Here is a 19,407-nt window from a genome sequence, read left to right as displayed (position 1 = left end):
TAAAACAAAGCCTGTGCATAAAAGGCACTATTAATCCTCTCAATGACCTTCATTTTTTTAAGAATGTATTTTATTGAAGTATAGTTGATTTACAATGTTAATTTCTGCTGTACAGCAAGGCGATTCAGTTATACAGAAATACGTTCTTTTTCCTATTCTTTTCCATTATGATTTATTACAGGATATCGACTATAGTTCCCGGTGCTATACAGTAGGACCTTGTTGTTTATCCATCCTATATATAATAATTTGCATCTGCTAATCCCAGACTCCCAATCCTTCCCTCCCCCAACCCCCTTGCCCTTGGCAACCACAGGTCTGTTCTCTATGTCTGTGAGTCTGTTTCTGTTTTGTAGATAAGTTCATGTGTATCTCAATGGCCTTCATTTGACATGGGTGATAATATTCTTACTAACCAACTAGGGATCTAGGATCAGAGACATCAAATAACTCACCTGAGTCACCCAGCGCCTAAGAGGGGGAGCTGAGATTGGAAGCTACGTTGGCGTGACTCCCGAGTTCATGATGTTTTCAGACATAGTGAAACACCATCTCTTGGGAAACGGCCAAGTGGAGAGAGGAACTATCCCTTACATTTTTCGCCTGTTCCAGAGCTGTCCCGTCAGGTCTGGCCACCGAGGGGGTGGGGAGTGGGCAGTGATGTGGAAACGCCAGGATGGAAGGAGTTAATGAGCCCCTGTCTGCTTCAAGCTTGGAGAGGGAGGGCCCAAGCTGACTTCTCAACCAAGAGATCTTTAAGAGGAAAAAGTCAAAGACAAGGATACTGACCCTGGATCTGACAATCTATTTGAGTTTATACCAAACTAAAAAATGTAGGGTTTATCCTAACTTGAACCAGTGTTTCACTCACACACAGTAATTAGTTTTACTCTGATTTAACCTGCCATTACAGTTTTGACAGTGAGGATACCCAGGAGGTATTTTCCCCTCAATTCTTATTGTCCAGACCCTCAAATCGATTGGATAGAAATAGGATTTGTGGTCCCTGCATGGAATCTTGCTGCAGTGAGATGCCATGGAAATTGGCTCCTATGAGGAAAGTTTCGGTTTCACTAATACTCAGTTGGTTTTTGTGGGTCTATTATGCTTACATCAGCCAACATGGAGATTTATATTATAAAAAATGGCCATGGCCATTTCATTTTCACTCTGAATGAACTACTCTCCGTGTTACTGAGTCCTCTTTCTCATTCAGGAGAACACCTACTGCCTTCTGTAGCAAATCCTACCGTAGTTTCTTTCTGACACCTTGCTTGCCATTTGGTGACAACTTGATTCATTTATATACAAAATAAATAAGGAAAAAGACACATGTCTTTCTCTGTTTCTTTTGTATCGTCAGTAGCTAAGCAAAGTATTAATCAGTTCTGGGATAAGTTAGGCTGTGCCGTTTCTTTTGCAAAGATGTTATCATGGGAAAGCCACTAATACATTTTAATGGCTTATATTTATGAAGTGCTCCCTCCGTGCTGGTCATTGTTCTAACTCCCACGTGAAATCACTCATTTATAAGAGGGCTATCGCTTGTACAGGATGTATATGCAGCAAAACTGGCCGGAGTAAGTACGTTCCTCTCTAAAGTACAGTGACGAAAGCTGACACTTTTGCGACCTGAAAAAAATTAAATGTTCTCTAGGAAAGAAGCGTTTGAATCTGGCTAACTTTGCCAACTTGTTGAAGCAGTAAAGAAGTTTAAGAATCCAAGTCCAGTCTGTGCAACTCAAAATGTCTTTGTTTCATGGAGGCATTAGGGACTTTTGGAAGGGGGGGGAGTGGGAAAATATGTGTATTTCATTGTTGTCTAAATAATTAAAAGTACCATAGGGGGTAATGAGAATTTTACCAGTGGATCCAATCCTATATGCAAACTATGCATTCTTAATATGCATTTCGTTCTTCTGTGGCTGTTTGGGAAATTAACAGATGATACCTTCATTAATTGCGTGCTATTTTAATTGGTTTAAAGGGACATTTTTCTTTCTTTTATGGCTTTGGAACACCCTGACAGTTTTATTGTTACTTCTGAGAGTTTATCCATGGTGATTAACATTAATACTATTAAAACAGAAAGTGCCTGTGAGCTTGTGTTCCCAGGGGATCGGGAAGGGTGAGCTGTGAGGACCGACTCTCTTCTGCCACCAATTTCCTGGGAGAGAGAATAGAAAAGAAAAAGGAAGCTACTGTATTTAGAAACAACAAAATGCCAGACTCCGCACCATGTATTTTCTATATCTGTATTATCTATATCTATATCCCTTTTAGCCCTGAACAACTACCTATGAGGATGGTCCCCATTGTGTGGTGGGGAAGTCGAGTCCTTTACCCAGCTCGCTTAAGCTAGGAAGTGATTTAAGAGCAAAGAACTTAGGGAAATGTCCTCCTGTTCATTTCAATCCCCTTGTACCTGGTAAAGCACTTGCAGTTTACCCAATAGGCAACCACCCATTTTCTTATACAAGTTAATAAATGAATGAATGAATGATGGATGGAGTGAGTCAGATAAGGTGTATGAGTTTCATATCCAGCTGTAATAAGTGACCACAAACTTGGTGGCTTAAAACAATACAAATGTATTATCTTACAGTTCTGGACATCAAAGTCCAATATGGGCCTCGCTAGGAAAAATCAAGATGTCAACTGTAGAGGAGAATCCATTTCGTTGCCTTTTCCAGCCTTTTGAAGCTGCCTACGTTCCGAGGCTCGTGACCCCTTCCTCCGTCTTCAAAGCTGATGATCCCATCATTTCTACCCTCCTACGCCCGCTTCCTTCATCGAATCTCCCTCTGATTCCCATTCCTCTTCTGCCTCCTTCTTCCACTTTTAAAGACCTTGTCATCAATCTCTGGTGTAAGGTGGGCTGATTAGCAGCCCTAGTTCCATCTGCAACCTTATTTCTCCTTTACCATGTCACCTAACAGATTCACAGCCTCTGGGGATTAGGACATGAACATCTTTGGTGGGGGGCATTATTTTGTCTACCACAAAAAGCTTCATTAAAGGTGTGAAGTCTATTTTGTCTGTCTCAGCAGAGAAGTAATTCTTTTCTGAGACCGTGGAACATGGTTTGTTTGGTTTCTTGGATATTTAACCATGCATACACCACCTGGAGGCATCTCTTGGCTTTTTCCTTGCTTTATAACCTGCAGACACTCTCTGCACATGCCATATTCAGTAAGTACCCGTTGAGGAAATGAAAGAATGAAATGAACGAGCTGTTGTTTAAAACTAGATTAATTTTGTCGAAAGGACACAGGAGACATTTTGATCTAAGATGGTAAAATTTGAGCATTGAAAAGAATAATGGCTGCAGTCGATTGAAACCCACCAAATATATACAATTTCATAGTGATTCTACGCACAGGCAGGGGGTCTTCCTAGATTCAGCTCAACATTTGCACCCTTCAGACTCCCATAGGCCACACTTGACCCCTTCTATGTAACTCGAGGGCAGGAACACAGTGTATGTGTCCACTGCGAGGGCAGCGTTAGACAGTCTTCTGTGGGTGCCCTTGCCTCAGGTCACACTGCAACCTATAGCTGTCCAGGAGGTATTTTCTCCCCAAGTCACACAGCTCTAGTGCAAGGAGGTTCAGTCTACACCAGGCAGCTATGGGAGCCTTCCTGGCTTAAACGCTTCATACCCCAGAGTTGCCAGCATCTTTTGTAACAACTCGCGGGCATGGCTTCCAGCGTTTCCACAAGGCACATGCCCAGGTCCAAGAATGACCTCCCTCGGGGAAGTTCAAAGCACAGTGTCTGCTTCCCTGTTAGGGATTTACGGTTCATTTACAGGTCCTCCCATCCAGATGTAATTTACCAATCAGGCATCATTTTTGATGACATTTGATGTTCTCGCCCTTCTGAGGTTTTCAGGTAAAAGCCAAAGCTCAGGTTCTCAGGAAGTTGGAAAAAGTTTTATTAACCTTTTGCTCTCATACCAAAACAAGCAAATAAACCATTGAACAAACAGACCCCAACTCATTTGTCACCATTGGAGGTTGCTATGACACCAGCTCTTTAACTAGCAAAGAATCAAACATCTATCATAATTATAAGCTTTATGTCAGAGTAACTGCATTATTGAGGAGAGAAAGTTCTTTGTGAAGAACTCCAGCTTAAAAAAATACAGAAGAAATGATAGAAGTAGAAAGTGTGATTTTTCAACCCCTAGTGGTATCATGGATCTAGGTAACAATTACAATGCATACTAAAGCCATTAGGTGAAAGGTAGACAGGGAATTTCATAATATAGGGATCATGGGCACCACTTGAACCTGTGATCCATCTTAGTATTTACCCATAGTATGATCCTACAGGAAGCACACGGTACTACTTATGGTACATTTGAAAAAAACAAACTTAATCTGACTCTAATCAAGACCGTAGATCTAACTAGTAGTTTGTGGAAATACAAGGGATAGAGGAACAATGACACCCTTTGGAAGCAATCAGCCAAGTCCGGAATGTGGAACATTCTACAGGATGAATGACCTGGTTTCCCCAACAAATCATGGAAGGGAAAATGGAAGGGCAGAATGATATAGGATAAAGTGGACTTAGTCAACATTGTGGGATTTTGTTTGGTTCTTGAATTAAACTTTCAACTGTAAAAATTATTTTGGGACACTTGGGGTAGTTTGAATAATGACTGATATTAATTATTGGAATTATTGTTAACATTTTAAATATGATACAGTTAAATGATATTGAATATGATAATGACATCAAGGTTAGGTAAAACTGATATACATAAACATATATACACATATATAGACATACATATGCACGTGTGTGTATGTGTGTGTATATATATATATATATATATATATATATATATATATATATATATATACAGTTGACAGTTAACGATGCATACTGAGGAAATTAAAGGTAAAATGAAAAATCTGGGGTTTGCTTTAAAATGCTAAGCAAACTTTGAAGGGAGTAACTAAAAGAAGATTGGCAAATATTGACAGTTTTCCAAGTTGAGTAATGATTACATTGGGAGTCTGATTATTCTACCTACTTTAAGTGCCTGAAAATTTCCATAATAAAGTTTTCTCTTCTTTTCTTTTCAGAATTTTTTAAAAATTTTATTTATTTATTTGTGGCTGCATTGGGTCTTCATTGCTGCGCACGGGCTTTCTCTAGTTGTGGTGAACGGGGGCTACTCTTTGTTGCGGTGCGTGGGCTTCTCATTGCAGTGGCTTCTCTTGTTGTGGAGCACGGGCTCTAGGCGCACGGGCTTCAATAGTTGTGGCACACGGGCTCAGTAGTTGTGGCTCGCGTGCTCTAGAGAGCAGGCTAAGTAGTTGTGGCCTATGGGCTTAGTTGCTCCGCGGGATGTGGGATCTTCCTGGACCAGGGCTTGAACCCGTGTCCCCTGCATTGGCAGGCGGATTCTTAACCACTGTGCCACGAGGGAAGCCCCATAATAAAGTTTTCTTAAAACCCTTATATTTCTACAGTCAGATGCCATTTTCTCCTATCAAATTATTAAAGATATTTAAACATTTTACAGGGAGGGGTGAAATAAGGATCCTACTGCATTGCTGGGGAACTTCTGGAAAGCAGTTTGGCAGGATGCCCTAAGAGGCTTAAAATATTGCTAGCATTTGACCCAGTGATTCCCTTTATAGAAATCATACTGAAAAAATCATTGTGAATATCAAAAACTCTTTACAAAGATGTTCACTTCAAGTTATTTTAGACTTTGAATTTTGCAAGTAACCCAAATGTGCACCACTAGAAGAATGGTTAATTGAATCTTGGTACACCACATCATGAAATATTTTGCAACCATTATAAAGGAGACTTTTACAGTTTTTAAATACAACTGGAAGATGCCTGTTACAACATTAATTGAAAACAGGACAAAACTGTACTTGCATCTATGTAAACAATATACATCCATGGGAAAAATATGTATAGACAAAAAAAATACTGGAAGCAAATACAACAAAATGCCTCCATTGGTTCTGATTGGGTGATAGACCTACAGTGAATGAAATCTTTTTCTGTGTTTATTTTCCAGATTTTTCTATCATGGACGTAATTTTGTCCTGTGCATTTTGTAATAGTTTTATAAAGGTATAACCAACATACCATAAAATTCACCCACATTAAGAGTACAGTCTGATATATATGTGTAAGTATATATAGTTGTACAACCACCATTACAATCAAGTTTTAGAACCTGTGACCCTGTGAAGTATCTCACAAATATTTCTTGAGTAGACTTCATTTTTAGAGCAGTTTTAGATTTACAAAACAATTGAGAAAGTAGTACAGAGTGTTCCTACATACCCTGTACCTAGTTTCCCCTGTTATTAAAATCTTCTATTACTATGGTACATTTGTTAAAATGAATGACCCAATACTGATACATTATTATTAACTAAAGTCCATACTCATTCAGATTTCCCTAGTTTTTACTTAATGTCCTTTTTCTGTTCCAGGATTCCATCCAGGGTATTACATTACATTTACTTGACATATCTATACATTAATTTTTAATTGGAAAAAAGTAAAATGAACTTAAGTTTTCAAATCCTCCAAATATTTAACCATTTTTCTCCTGGTCTTTTTGTTTTTGTTGACTTGTTGCTTGTTGACAAAGACCATGTCTTATATTAATTATATTCCTTGTAGTTTCCAGCATGGTACCCTGCAAATTTACTAAATAATATTCTGCTAATTTAGTCACTGTCCTTCAGCAACTGGATGGAGCAGAAGAGAGGGAGAAGAGGAAGAGAAGGAGGGAAAAGGAAAAAAGAAAGACCTTACTTTACAGATAAGTTAAAACCTCAGAGCTCTGAGGGACCTTTGGTTTCTGCTGTGATTTTATGTAATGGAATTCTCTTGACCTTTGTGTTTCCCAGGCTGGAAATTGCAACCCTGAATCGGGCAGACTCAGATCTGGAAGCTTGTCGAACCCAAATCAGCAAAGATATCATTGCTCTTCTACTGAAAAACCTGACCAGCAGTGGCCATCTCTCCCCTCAGGTAGAGAGGAGGATGGGTGCTGTTTTCAAAAAGCAGTTTCTGTTGCTGGAGAAAGAAATTCAAGACGAGTATGATCGGAAGATGGTGGCCTTGACAGCTGAGTGTGACCTGGAAACAAGAAAGAAGACAGAAAGCCAGTACCAGAGGGAGATGGCAGCAATGGAGGAAGCAGAAGAGATGCTGAAACGTGTTAGTGAGAGGGTAAGGCAACTTTGAAAGGAAGGCTTTCATTTGCCTCCCTCCTTCATCATTTATCCATCCATCCATACATACATACATCTACCTGCCCATTCATCCATCCACCCACCCATCCATCCATTCTCCCCACCTACCACCCTTCCATCTATCTGTCCATGTACTCATCCATCCATCCATTTATTCACTCACCACCCATCCATGCACCCATTCATCCAACCTCCAACCCATCCATCCATCTGCCTACTGCCCTTCTATCCACCTGTCCATCTACACTTCCATCCATCCACCCAGAATTCATTTAGAAAGCATTTACTGATCACTACTGTCTAGGCAGTGAAGGTACAGAGAACACTGAGACATGTTCTGGCATTTGAGAAGTTCACAGTCTAATGAAGGATACTCACATAAAACAAATGTGAATTCATTCAGCCATGTTGTCATAGAGGTACGTTCACAGTGCTGTGGGACATCATGGGACGAGTAGAATGGCTTCATTCACAGAAAAGCATGTCCACGAGAGCACAGCTCAGGGGGGTTGTGATGTCAGTGCACATGTGTGTCCGTCTGGACTGCACCGCGCTAAGTTCTCTCCAGCACGGGCTCTGGAGTCAGACAAACCTGGACTCATATTCTAGTACACTCCAGCTCAGCTCCGGAAGGCCTTAACTAGCCTCTGTAAGTCTGTGAGTCAAGGCCGAGGGCGCCCCCCTCTCAGAGCGGCTGGAAGAAGTAATGCAGGAAAGGAGCCCCGGGTGTGGACTGTAGAAGGCTCTCGTGCACAGTGCCCGGTTCTGGGAGTTCTGACCTCTCGGCCTTCCCGGGGCTGGTCTCTGTTGATCGGAGATCAGCTCTCATTTTCCTAAGAGAGTGTCAGTTTCTGTCTTGAAAGGAATCATGCCAGAGTTTTTTCCCAGGCGCACCAAATCCAGTCTGATTTCTGCCTTCCTCCACGGAAGAGATGGCTGGTTCACTCCGGTGACTTGAGCCCACATAACCTGTTCTGAAAATTTATCATCCTAGGGAGGTCTAACATCTTAGGAATGAGCTTCTGAACTCCTAACTTCCATTCTGCAGACTGGCAGCCGTGCACAGAAATCCTCTGGGAGTGAGTAGAGAGCTCTCAGGGTGACAGCACCTGGCTCTCAGATGGTCACCTGTGGTCAGACTACGGGCTGGGCACTAAAGCAGAGAGTTGCGATTCATGCTGTCTCACCCCCAGCCACTCCCCTGCAGCTGGGGTCCCCTCGCCTCAACATCTCATTTTAGGGTGTGCCTTATTTTCTGTTTAGCTCCTGTATGCATTTCCTGTAGCTGCTGTAACAAATGACCACAGACTTCGTGGCTTAAAACAACAGAAATTTATTCTCTCACAGTTCTGGAGGCCAGAAGTCCAAAATCAAGTCCAGAAGTCAGCCAGGCATCCCCCCTCTGAAATCTCTTGGGGAGAATCCTTCCTTGCCTCTGCCGGCTTCTGGTGGCTCCAAGCGTTCCTCGGCTTGTGGCTGCATCCCTCCAATCTTGACCTTGGTCTTCACGTGGCCCCATGGCCCTGTCACCTTCACTTCTGTCTCTTTTAAGGAGACTCATCTTTTGATTTAGGACCTAGCTAAATGATCCTGTATGATTATCTGCAAAGACCCTTATTCCGAATAAGGTCATGTTCATAGGTTCTGGGATTATGATGTGGATGTATCTTTTTGGAGAGGGGGCAACGTTCAGCCCACCACGGTTCTCCTGGCTGACCCCTCTCTCTGATCTCCATCCATGATTGCACAGGTCAGCACTGTGTTTCCTTGAGTCCAGCACTTAAAAAGAATGTGTTAAACACACTGTTCACTGATTCAGCCCCAAACAGTCTCATTCTCTCTCTCTCTCTTATTTCCTCAATTTGTTATATATTTTTTTCTGATAAAAATAATACACATTCAATGAGGGAGGCTTGGAAAGTACACAAAAGCAGAGGTTGGCAAACCTGGGACCCATGAGTCCAATCCTGCCTGGCCTGTTTCTTCTGGCCCTTGAGTTGAGAATGGTTTTTACATTTTTAAAGGACTGTAAAAAGTAAAAACAAAAAAAGAATATGTGACAGAACCCTGACGTGTCCTGCAAAGCCTAAAATATTTATCTGGCCTTTACTGAAAGTCTGCCAACTCCAGCTCCAAAGCATGAAAAGAAAAACCCAGAAAAAAATTGAAACCCATTCCACCAGTCAACAGTAGACAAACATTCGTTCAGCCTGTTTGTTGAGTTCCTGCTGTGTGTCTGAGCCTGGAGACACCACCATGCTAAGGGGACCCCACTCCTGTCCTCGGATTTCAGCATAAACCATTTGCTTTATTTTTACTTTTTTTTTTTTTTTTACAGAGTAAGGTTTATGCGGTTCATTGAACTTTCTATCGTGGTTGTTTCCACTTACCATCACAGATGTCATTTAACCCTCTCACACTTAGCATTCACTGAAGGCCAGGAATTTTTCAGAGCACATCACCTGGACCTTCTCTTCAAATATTCACACCCACTCAGTGAAGTGGGAATTGATAGGCTCCCACGTATACAGGTGAGGAAACAGATGGGAGAAGGTCACCTGCCTGAGGACACGTGGGTGAACCAAGACTCACACCCAGGCAGCTCGCCCCGACCACCAAGCCTCACGGCCACCCTCACGCAACAGTGCATCGTAATCCTGGTGGGCTTCTGCCTTCGCAATGCTTTCGTTACAAAGACTGCCCGCGGCAGCGCAGTTTTAAGTGTTTGCTCATTATTTCCACTGGTTGCTGGGGGCGTGGAGAAGGGGTGACACACAGTGTCCTCCTGCTCCCTCTGCGCAGGGGTCACGGTGGGCGGCACCATCACTGTGCATCCCCCAGGCCACCCTGTACAGAGACAAGTCTCCTTATTTGAGCAAATCCACTTCCAAAAATAGCATAAAGCTGCAAAAGTTAACAGAGCTATTTCCCTTCCAGTCTGTGCAAATCATTCCATCTTAGAATGACTTTGTCATCTATTCATTTATTGTAGTCATCTTTAAATAAAACGCATGAAAATATTTTGGCCATATTATTCCTCCAAGTATTAGTTTTGTTTTTTTTTTTAAAAAAAGCTAAATGAGGAGTATCAGTTTTTTTGAGTAAAGTTTAGGAATTCCAGTAATTAGTATAGCGATGAAATCTGTTCACATTTAAACATCTATATGATCCCGTACAGTCTGTAAAGCGTTTCTGCATGGAGAATCTCTTAAGGGTAGTGGCAAATATAGACTCTGAAGGCAGGTGGCTTAGGTTTAGATCTCACTTTGTTCCTCCAGAAGGTGCATTGTTCAGGCTCCTTGGGTCTCGGTTTTCCCGTCCTTAAACTGGGGATAATAATGATGCCTGTCATATAGGACTGTCAATACTTGTATAGTACTTAGACCGATGCTTGGCAGTGTCAGCCCTGTTCTATCCAGTTTCATTATTTAGTGTAATCTTTAAAGAAGCCCATGACATAAAACAGTCAGGATATGAAATCTTTCCAGAAGCAGAAGCCCAGAGGGGAGGTGACTTGCTCAGCTTCCTGCAAGCAGCCACTGGCCGTTCAGGGTGTGTGCTTTATAGAGGGACTCTTTTCCAGATCCACGTGCTTCCCAGCTAATTGGAGAAGAGGCAGCACCAGCGCATGCTGCCCTGAGCTTCCAGAGGCTTCCTAACTCCTTTGAGTGTGTCTTAAAGGAAAAGATGCCTTAAGTGCAAGAACTCTTACACTGTAACCATCTCTGGGGGATTTATTTCTATAAAACATTTTCACGATTTGCCCAGCTTGCTAAATTGAGTACAGGGAGTGTCATTTAGTACAGTCATAATTTCCTGACACGATTTCACATTTTTGATGGCCTAGAGTCAGTGCGAATAGCAGTTGTCAGAACAGCCTGGCACAGGCCTGCGATTCTCGAACCAGGATCGAAGTGCCCTGTCCTGATGCATGCCTCCCAATCTCTCCATGCAAGTTACTTTTTTAGGCATTTTAAGCCGAAGAATAAACATGCCTCATTTCTCTGAGAAGTCTATTTTAGTGGAAAGTTCAATAGGGAGTTGGGGGTGAGGGACCATTATTTTAATGTACCTTTAAAAATGCACATTTGTTGCCAATATTTAAAACATAAAATTTTGGATAGAAAATCCAGACTTTCAGCTTCTCTTAAAAAAATGGGAAGATATGGCCACACCAGGTGCATAGTCCTACAGAGCCCCCTTTGGTGGGCTGAGCAGTGGCTGACCCCGTAAGCAGGGCTTGCTCGCTCTACTTGACCCCAGTCCCCAGTGCTGCCTAGTACAGTACTTCCCAGGCTACCTCACATGACCTCCCCTGCTTGGCAGGCCTGGGTGGTGTCCCCTGCTTCAGGGTTTAGTCTTCTCATCTGTGCCACAGAAGGATTGAACTAGAGCAGGGGATGAACACATTTCTGTGGGTCTCTGGACCCCCTTAGGAGGGCAGTGTACATGGAAATGGGGGGGACTCCCATCAAAAGTTATTTTAAGGAGCATTTCACTGTGACACAAACACATCATTTCCTCATGCCTTATTCTTCAGCAGAAATACTGTTCTAAGCAAGGACAGATAATTACGTTTTAGGATTTGCACGCGCGCGCTCAAGCATGTGTGTATGCGTGTGTGTGTGTGTGCGCACGTGTGCTGTGTGCTTGCTTTTTGTCCTGGCTGTGAGGAGTTAAATGGATTTCACCCCTGTTTCATTCCTATTAATTAAAATAAATTGAGGTTTGGAGCTTGTCGAATTCCATACTGTTAAAATAGAAGGTCACTTTGATGGATGAATGGACTTACCTGGGCACCAGCTACTCCCCTGGTAGCAGAACATCCCTGTGATGCCCAGAGCTAGGGACCCAACACCCTCATTGTGGGTGACTTACATTCTGTAATTTAGATCAAGTCAGCTGTGAATAGCTATGTCTCTCTAGAAGAGTGACTCGGAAAAATGTCATCCAATCCTGTTTATAAAATCAGTTTCTAAAGAGAACCGTGATGTTTTCTGGTACCTGAGGCCAACCATTACCATTGGGATGGCTCCTGGAGATGTGGCCAGGGGATACGAACAAAAGTCCTCCGGCTTCTGGTGCTGTGGCCACTACTCTTCACATATGCAAAGCTTTCTGGGAGCTCCCCAAGGGCAGGGATTGTCCTGTGCTGGCTGCTGGGCTGCTTGGGCCCCAAATAAATAACATTCCTCTTTCTGGGCCAAATTCTGAGCAAATTGAAAAGTCAGTGAAAGAAACTGGAAATGGGTGTATCACCATAATAGGCCTTTGTGAGCAATTGGAGGTGGAAGCGGGTGGGTCTGTGGCTTGGGGGATTGGGAGATGGTGACGCGGTCACTGAAAACAGAAGATGTAAAGCACGCCGTCTCCTTGTTTAGCTGGAGGAGGTACGGCCCTCTCCCTCTGCCATCATTGCCCATCTGTCTTCCCTAGGTCTCTGCTCAGCCTGGCCACAGCCACCATCCCACGCCCTCTTGACCTTGACCTCTGAGACTGTCGTACCCTCCACCTCACACACACGTACACCTTCCCCTGACTTGCTCACCAACAGGTCACGCTGTCCAGTGTCTAGGAGCCTAAAGATTTGGTTTCCACTCCTTCCCCCCACATCTTGAGTGCTGGCGGGAATTGGGGAACCATGCTTAGCTTCTCTGAGCTTTGTGTTTCTTTGCCTTTAAAGTGTGTTTGTCTGCCAGATCAACACACATTTAGCAACTTAAAACAAGACACCTACCGTCTCACAGTTTCCGTGGTCTGGAGTATGGGCGCGGCTTAGCTGGGTTCTCTGTGTGGAGGTCTCACACTTGCCAGTGTGGTCTCAGCTGGGCTCCCTTCCCCTCCTCTGGAGCTGGGGCCCTAGTCCCAGCTCATTCCGGTTGTTGGCAGAATTCACTTCCTTGTAGTTGTAGGACTGAGACCCTGAGCGCCTGTAGCCTTCCCTTCCCCATAGACAGTTTACACATGCTACTCGCTTCCTCCAAACGAGGAGGAGAGTGGCTGTCTTCTCAGGAAGGCCCAGTCCTTTTCAGGACTCTTCTCATTATAAGGTAGGCCTGCCCAGGATAACCTCTCTTTTGATTAACTCAGAGTCAGCTGATTAGGGACCTTAATTACATCATCAAGACCCCTTCAGCTTTGCCACATAATAATCTGACCACTGGAGTGACAGTCCCATCATATTCAAAGTTTATGTCCACACTCAGAGGGAGGGGATTTGTGTGACGTCTTACACCGGGGGCCAGGAATCTTGGGGCCTTTCTTAGAATTCCGCCTCTGCACGTGGAATGACTAACACTCCCTCCTGCGGCATGAGTCTTTTGAGGTAATGGGAGTGCAGATGCATCAGGAACCTAGTGAAGGTGTGTCTCCCCCCTGCTGTCCTCCCTCTGGACCACATAAAGTGCAGGCATCCCAGGAGCCACTTCCTACCTCCTCTTTGCCTCCCTTTTAACAAAAATGTTATCAGCTTGGGCCTGATTGCTGGTATTTTTCTCTTCAACTAAGTTAAGGATGAAAGATGATGGAAATAAGCTTGAGAGCCTAACAGCACAGTCCATTGATGTTTCCATTTTGCGAGCTATTTTCAGGCAGTTTGATTTGAAAATTTCCACCCTTGTGACTTTTTTTCTTTGAGATGGTTCTGGAAAACGTTAAGATAACAGGGAGGACAGGTTACAACAGCATTTCCCAGAGTTTAGCAGCTTCCTCATGGCAAATTTGGGATTCAGTTTGTGTGTATGCCTGTGTGTATACATGTGTGTGTTCCATGTGGGTGTGCACACACATGCTTGTGTGTGCATGTGCACATGTGTGCACTGTATTTGTGTTGCTGTGTGTGCCTGTATCTTTGTGCATGTATGTGCATTGTTTGTGCATTTATATGCACTGTGCATGTGTATGTGTGCACATGTGTGTTGGTGGTGCATGTCTGTGTGCTGTGCGTATGTGTATGTGCCTGTGCACGTGCATGCATGTGTGTGCACCTGTATGTGTGTGCATGTTTGTGCATTACTGCTGTGTGCATTGATATGCACTCTGCATGTGTGTATGTTGATGGTGCATGTATGTGTACTCTATGTACATGTGTGTGTGCATGTGCACATGCATGCACGTGTGCCTGTATGTGCATTATTGCTGGGTGCATTTATATGCACTGTGCACATGTGTGTTGGTGCGTGTGTGCATGTATGTATGTACATGTGCACATGCACGCACGTGTGTGCTTGCATGTTGCATGCATGTGCCTGTGCATGCCTGACCAGTGTGTCACCTCCCACGTGCCCCCCTCTTCTCCACAGTCCGCTATCGAATGCAGCAGCCTCCTGCGGACCCTCCATGGCCTGGAGCAGGAGCACCTGAGGAGGTCCCTTGCTCTGCAGCAGGAGGAAGACTTTGCCAAGGCCCACAGGCAGCTGGCCATTTTCCAGAGGAATGAACTGCACAATATCTTTTTTACCCAGATAAAAAGTGCTATTTTCAAAGGGGAACTGAAGGCAGAGGCAGCGAAAATGCTTCTGCAAGATTACTCTAAAATACAGGTAATGCCTCAAATGAGGCTCTCTCTGATGGAGGAGTCATTTTCCTGAACTGTTTCAGTAAATTTCTCCTCTTTCTGAACTAACTCCTGTCTCTTCTTTTGTGCTGGGTTCCAGTGAACTAATGCTGTCTTCCTTCGACCTCTTGATGTGGCGGCTGAGTTTCCAGTAAGCAGGGCAAATGGGGGCTTGAAGCACAGGCCTTAGACTCAGGCTCACCTGGACTTGCATTCCAGTTCCACTATCCATCAGCTCTGTGAATTTAAGCAAATTGCCTAACTTCTCTGAGACTCAGTTGCCTCACCTGTAAAATGGGGGTAATAGAGTCCCCACACTAAAAGGGGCATGATGGAGATTTAATGATCTAATTCATGGAAAGGCAGTGCTTGGCACAATATATGTTTAATATATATAGTGGTTAAAACTATATATGTGCATATACGTACGTGTGTTCACATGTGTGTGGTGATGTATGCCTAGGGTTTATGATCTCTGTCTCGATATTCTTAGGTGAATTTGTGGGTGTTTTTGCATGTAAGCTTGAGTGTGAGTGTCATTAACCCAGACTGAATAAATTCCTAGATGACTGTGGAAATAGTTTATGAGACTGTCACTATTTTTATGAGGCCTGCCTGAGGCATTTTACCTGTGCCTGTACACACTGTAGTACATCATTGATGTGCAGTAATGCACCAGATTTCTGGTCCCGGCACAGGCCTCGTGAGTGAGAGCTGCAACAGATCAGGGCTGTCCCAGGAGGAGACCAGGCGGCCCTCGTGGGCCTTTTGGAGAGAGAGGACCACTGTGAGAAGGCACTGGGCATCTTGGCATGAAGAGAGCTACCCAGCCTCTCCGTTTTGCTCTTGGTTTTTCCCAGTAAAACTTCAGGGGAGTAAACAAAGTCCTGGCTAGGTATTCGGACCCCACAGCATCACTTAGGGATTAACAGATTTTGCTGTCGTTTTGCCCGCTCCTCATGATAAGCTGTGTCTGACTCTGCATGCTGGAAAGAACACGTGTTATTGTTAATAATACTGGGGACAAAAAAGTAACAGCCCTGGTGACAGTCCCAAGGCACAGACAGGTTAGTAGTTGAGGATCCCGACTCTGAGCTTCGCGACGTCAAGGGCTCAGGTCAGCTGACTCACGTGATCCAGCCCCGTAGAGGACAGAAGTGTCACCACGGGGTTCCTGCTGTATTGATTCTGCCGCCGGGAGCTCTCAGAGGGAAGCTGGCGTTTGGCCACATCCCACCGACCATTCTGCTTTTCACTGTCAGGGGAGTGCAAATCCTCAGGTGTTGGACCTGGAGAGACTATAGCTTTTGTGTGGAAAGGAAAACACCATACGTTTCTTATTGAACAAAATGTTGAACTTTCGGGTAACCCACTGCATGGACAGTATTTCCCCAGATTGGAAAAAAGACAGCAGAGCCGGTCAGTGGGATAGTACACTGAGGCTGATGTTTTAATTACCGTGGGTTTAATTACTGCTGGTCTAATTATTATGCTACTGGTTGAAGCTGGATTTGGGAGACAGCCTATTATGAAGTTAAAACACAGGCCCTGGAATTAGATGGCTGAGTTCAAATCCCTGCTCAGTCATTTACCAGCTGTGTGATATGGACTCAGTTTCCTCATCTGTGAAGTGGGAATAATAGTATCCTCTCCCTAAGTTAAGTTACAAAAGACGAGAAATGCTCTGGGTCCAATGCCAGGCCCAGCAAAAACACCCAGTATATGCAAGGCTATTATTACTCTCTTGTGCTTGCTTGGGTTCTTATGCATTTTGTATGTTATAAGAACTTCTTGCTACTCTGTGACCAGGCTCATCTCGTGTCCTCCATGAGTGTGGGAGTTCTGGGGTCAGAGCCAGTGGCTAATTTATCCCAGAACTTCAGCACCTGTCCTGGTGCTGTGTTTGGGGAGCGCCACAGGTGTGACTGTGCACATGGGTGAAGGATGCCTGAGTGAAATTTATATTCCATTCCTAGGGAAGCAAAGTTGTTTTGATAACTCTTTACCATCTGGGTCTCAAATGCACTTTTCAAAGCCCTGATTTCTTATTAGTATGTAATTTTCTTCTAAGCCTTTGTTCGGGGCAGGGACATTTAAGGTGTTAATCCCAGGGCTTCTATTCCCGTGTATTTTCTTCAGAAAAGAAATGTAATATTTTAACTGACTAGAAAGAATTTTCTTTAAATTTTATTTAAGCATACTTTCTTGATTTTTTTTTTTTTTAACAGGAGAATGTAGAAGAGTTAATGGACTTTTTCCAGGCTAGTAAGAGATACCATCTCAGTAAAAGATTTGGCCACAGGGAGTACCTGGTTCAGAACATACAGTCATCAGAGACCCGTGTGCAGGGCCTGCTTAGCACTGCTTCTGCTCAGCTGACCCTCCTTATCCAGAAACACGAGAGGTAAAACCCCCAAGCCACCCAAAATGATGCAGACAAACAGCGTTGCCCCAACGTTCCTCATCAAAGACCATCTACTTCTGTTCATTCAGCGAATGCACTGGCTGCTCCTGACTTATTTCTTAAGAACTCTCTAGTTGGAAGAATCCTTTGCATTACAGAATTTTAAAAACATACCCAATAGTCGAGACACCCATACAGTGTGCCGACATGTGCCCATCGTCAGCTTCAGTAGGTACCAGCTTGTGGGCAATCTTGAGGTAGCTATACATCCCTACCCTGAGTTATTTTAAAGCAAATCCCCAACATTTCATAGAGAAATCAATGGTGGAGGCTTTCATGAACTGTGTGATGGGATAGCCCACTTCTCCTTGAGCTCTAGGACACCGCTGGCTCTTGCATTCACCTTTGTTTTTGTTTTTTTTTGTGGGGGGGGTTGTTTTTATTTTTGTTTTTTTTTTTAATTGAAGTATAGTTGACTTGTTAGTTTCAGGTGTACAGCACAGTGATTCAGTTATACATACATATATATATCTATTCTTTTTCAGATTCTTTTCCCTTATAAGTTATTACAAAATATTCAGTGTAGTTCCCTGTGCTATAGAGTAGGTCCTTGTTGGTTATCTATTTTATATATAGTAGTGTGTATCTGCTAATCCCAAATTCCTAATTTATCCCTCCCTGCCTTTCCCCTTTGGCAACCATAAGTTTGTTTTCTACGCCTGTGAGTCTGTTTTATAAATAAGTTCATTTGTATCATATTTTAGCTTCCACATATAAGTGACATCACAGGGTATTTGTCTTTCTCTGTCTGACTTACTTCACTTAGTATGATAATCTCTAGGTCCATCCATGTTGCTGCAAATGGCATTATTTCATTCTTTTTTATGGCTGAGTAATATCCCATTACATATATATATATATATATATATATATATATATATATATATATGCCACATCTTCTTCATTCATTCATCTGTCAATGGACATTTAGGTTGCCTCCATGTCTTGGCCTTTGGAATTAAGTATGAATACACAGATGCTTATCTTGGATTTTGAGTATTTTTTCTCAGCAACACTGGGGTACCATGCAGCCAGGTAAATGGTGCTGCTCACTGCAGCCTCTAGCCCCTCGACAGTGTTCCTTCTCAGCTAGTCTTTAGGGAGACGCATAATTGTCAACAATGAAATTTATTCTTTGTAGATTACAAGCTTTAAAATGAGTAGGGCCATGTTGATAAAGTTGGCTTTCTTAGGGCAAGCCGTGCTTTTATGAATTGGTTCTACTACCTGGGTAATTGTACTAGGACTTGGCAGCTCTCTTGCCCTCTTTAATGAGGATTCGGTAAGGTGCAAATTATGTGAACACTTCCCACCCAAAGATGCTAATGAATTTGTCACTGCAGTTAACTTGACATTCCTTATTCATTTTCACTCGAGTGAAAGAAACAGCTCCTTGCCTTGAACGGAAGCACCCAACAGCTGGTTATACCATTGGGAGCAGTTACCAGGGAAGTGCTTTGTACCTCTGATTTTTAAATCCTATTTTAATAGGTTGGCACAGACTTATATTTCTGAAATGTGTATCTACCATTTGCTCAGTCACCTATTCATTCCTTCAGAAAGCTTCCATGGTGAATCTACTGTATGCCAAGCAGGGGGCCCAGCCCAAGGATGCAGACAGACTGGGAATGGTAGTGGTGATAGTGGCAGCAACAGAAAAACAGAACCAGTAAGATATGTATGAGGAATTGTGTTGTGTGACTGTGGAGGCTGAGAAGACCCAAAATCTGCCGTCTGCAAGCTGGAGGCCCAGGAAAGCCAGTGATGTAATTCAGTCCAGAGGCCTGAGAACCAGGGGAATCCCAGCCCTAGAGCAGGAGAAGATGAGATGAAATGTCGCAGCTCAACAGTGAGGCAGGAAAAAAAGCGAATTCCTTACTCCTCCACCTTTTATCCTGTTCAGGCCCTCAGTGGACTGGGTGCCCACCCACATTGGGGAGGGTCATCTGCTTTACTGAGCCCACCCATTCAAACGTTAGTCTCACCTGGAAACACCTGCACAGACACACTCAGAAGTGATCTTTAATCTGGGCACCCCGGCCAGTCAAGTTGATAAACAGAATCAACCCTCACACCGAGTTTTCCCTACATTTTACCTCTTGGACTTTACTTGTGCCATTCCTGTCACTAGGACTTCC

The 19,407-nt window shown here is 43.5% G+C and overlaps 1 protein-coding gene across 5 annotated transcripts in view; it reads left to right on the top strand.

The window, feature by feature from the left end:
- EVC2 (EvC ciliary complex subunit 2) overlaps positions 1 to 19,407 on the top strand; it is a 144,927-nt gene that overhangs the window by 67,500 nt on the left and 58,020 nt on the right. For all 5 annotated transcript variants that reach the window (XM_082462752.1, XM_082462748.1, XM_082462751.1 and 2 more), the window contains 3 exons: positions 6,903 to 7,227; positions 14,552 to 14,791; positions 17,034 to 17,209. In XM_082462752.1, the coding sequence (XP_082318878.1) occupies positions 6,903 to 7,227; positions 14,552 to 14,791; positions 17,034 to 17,209 (741 nt within the window). The remainder of the gene's footprint in view (positions 1 to 6,902; positions 7,228 to 14,551; positions 14,792 to 17,033; positions 17,210 to 19,407) is intronic.

This window comes from Balaenoptera physalus (genome assembly GCF_965194825.1).
Source record: "Balaenoptera physalus genome assembly, chromosome: 5".
Lineage (NCBI taxonomy): Eukaryota > Metazoa > Chordata > Mammalia > Artiodactyla > Balaenopteridae > Balaenoptera > Balaenoptera physalus.
Note: the sequence above shows the minus strand (reverse complement) of the source record. Positions and strands in the feature narration are given on the sequence as shown.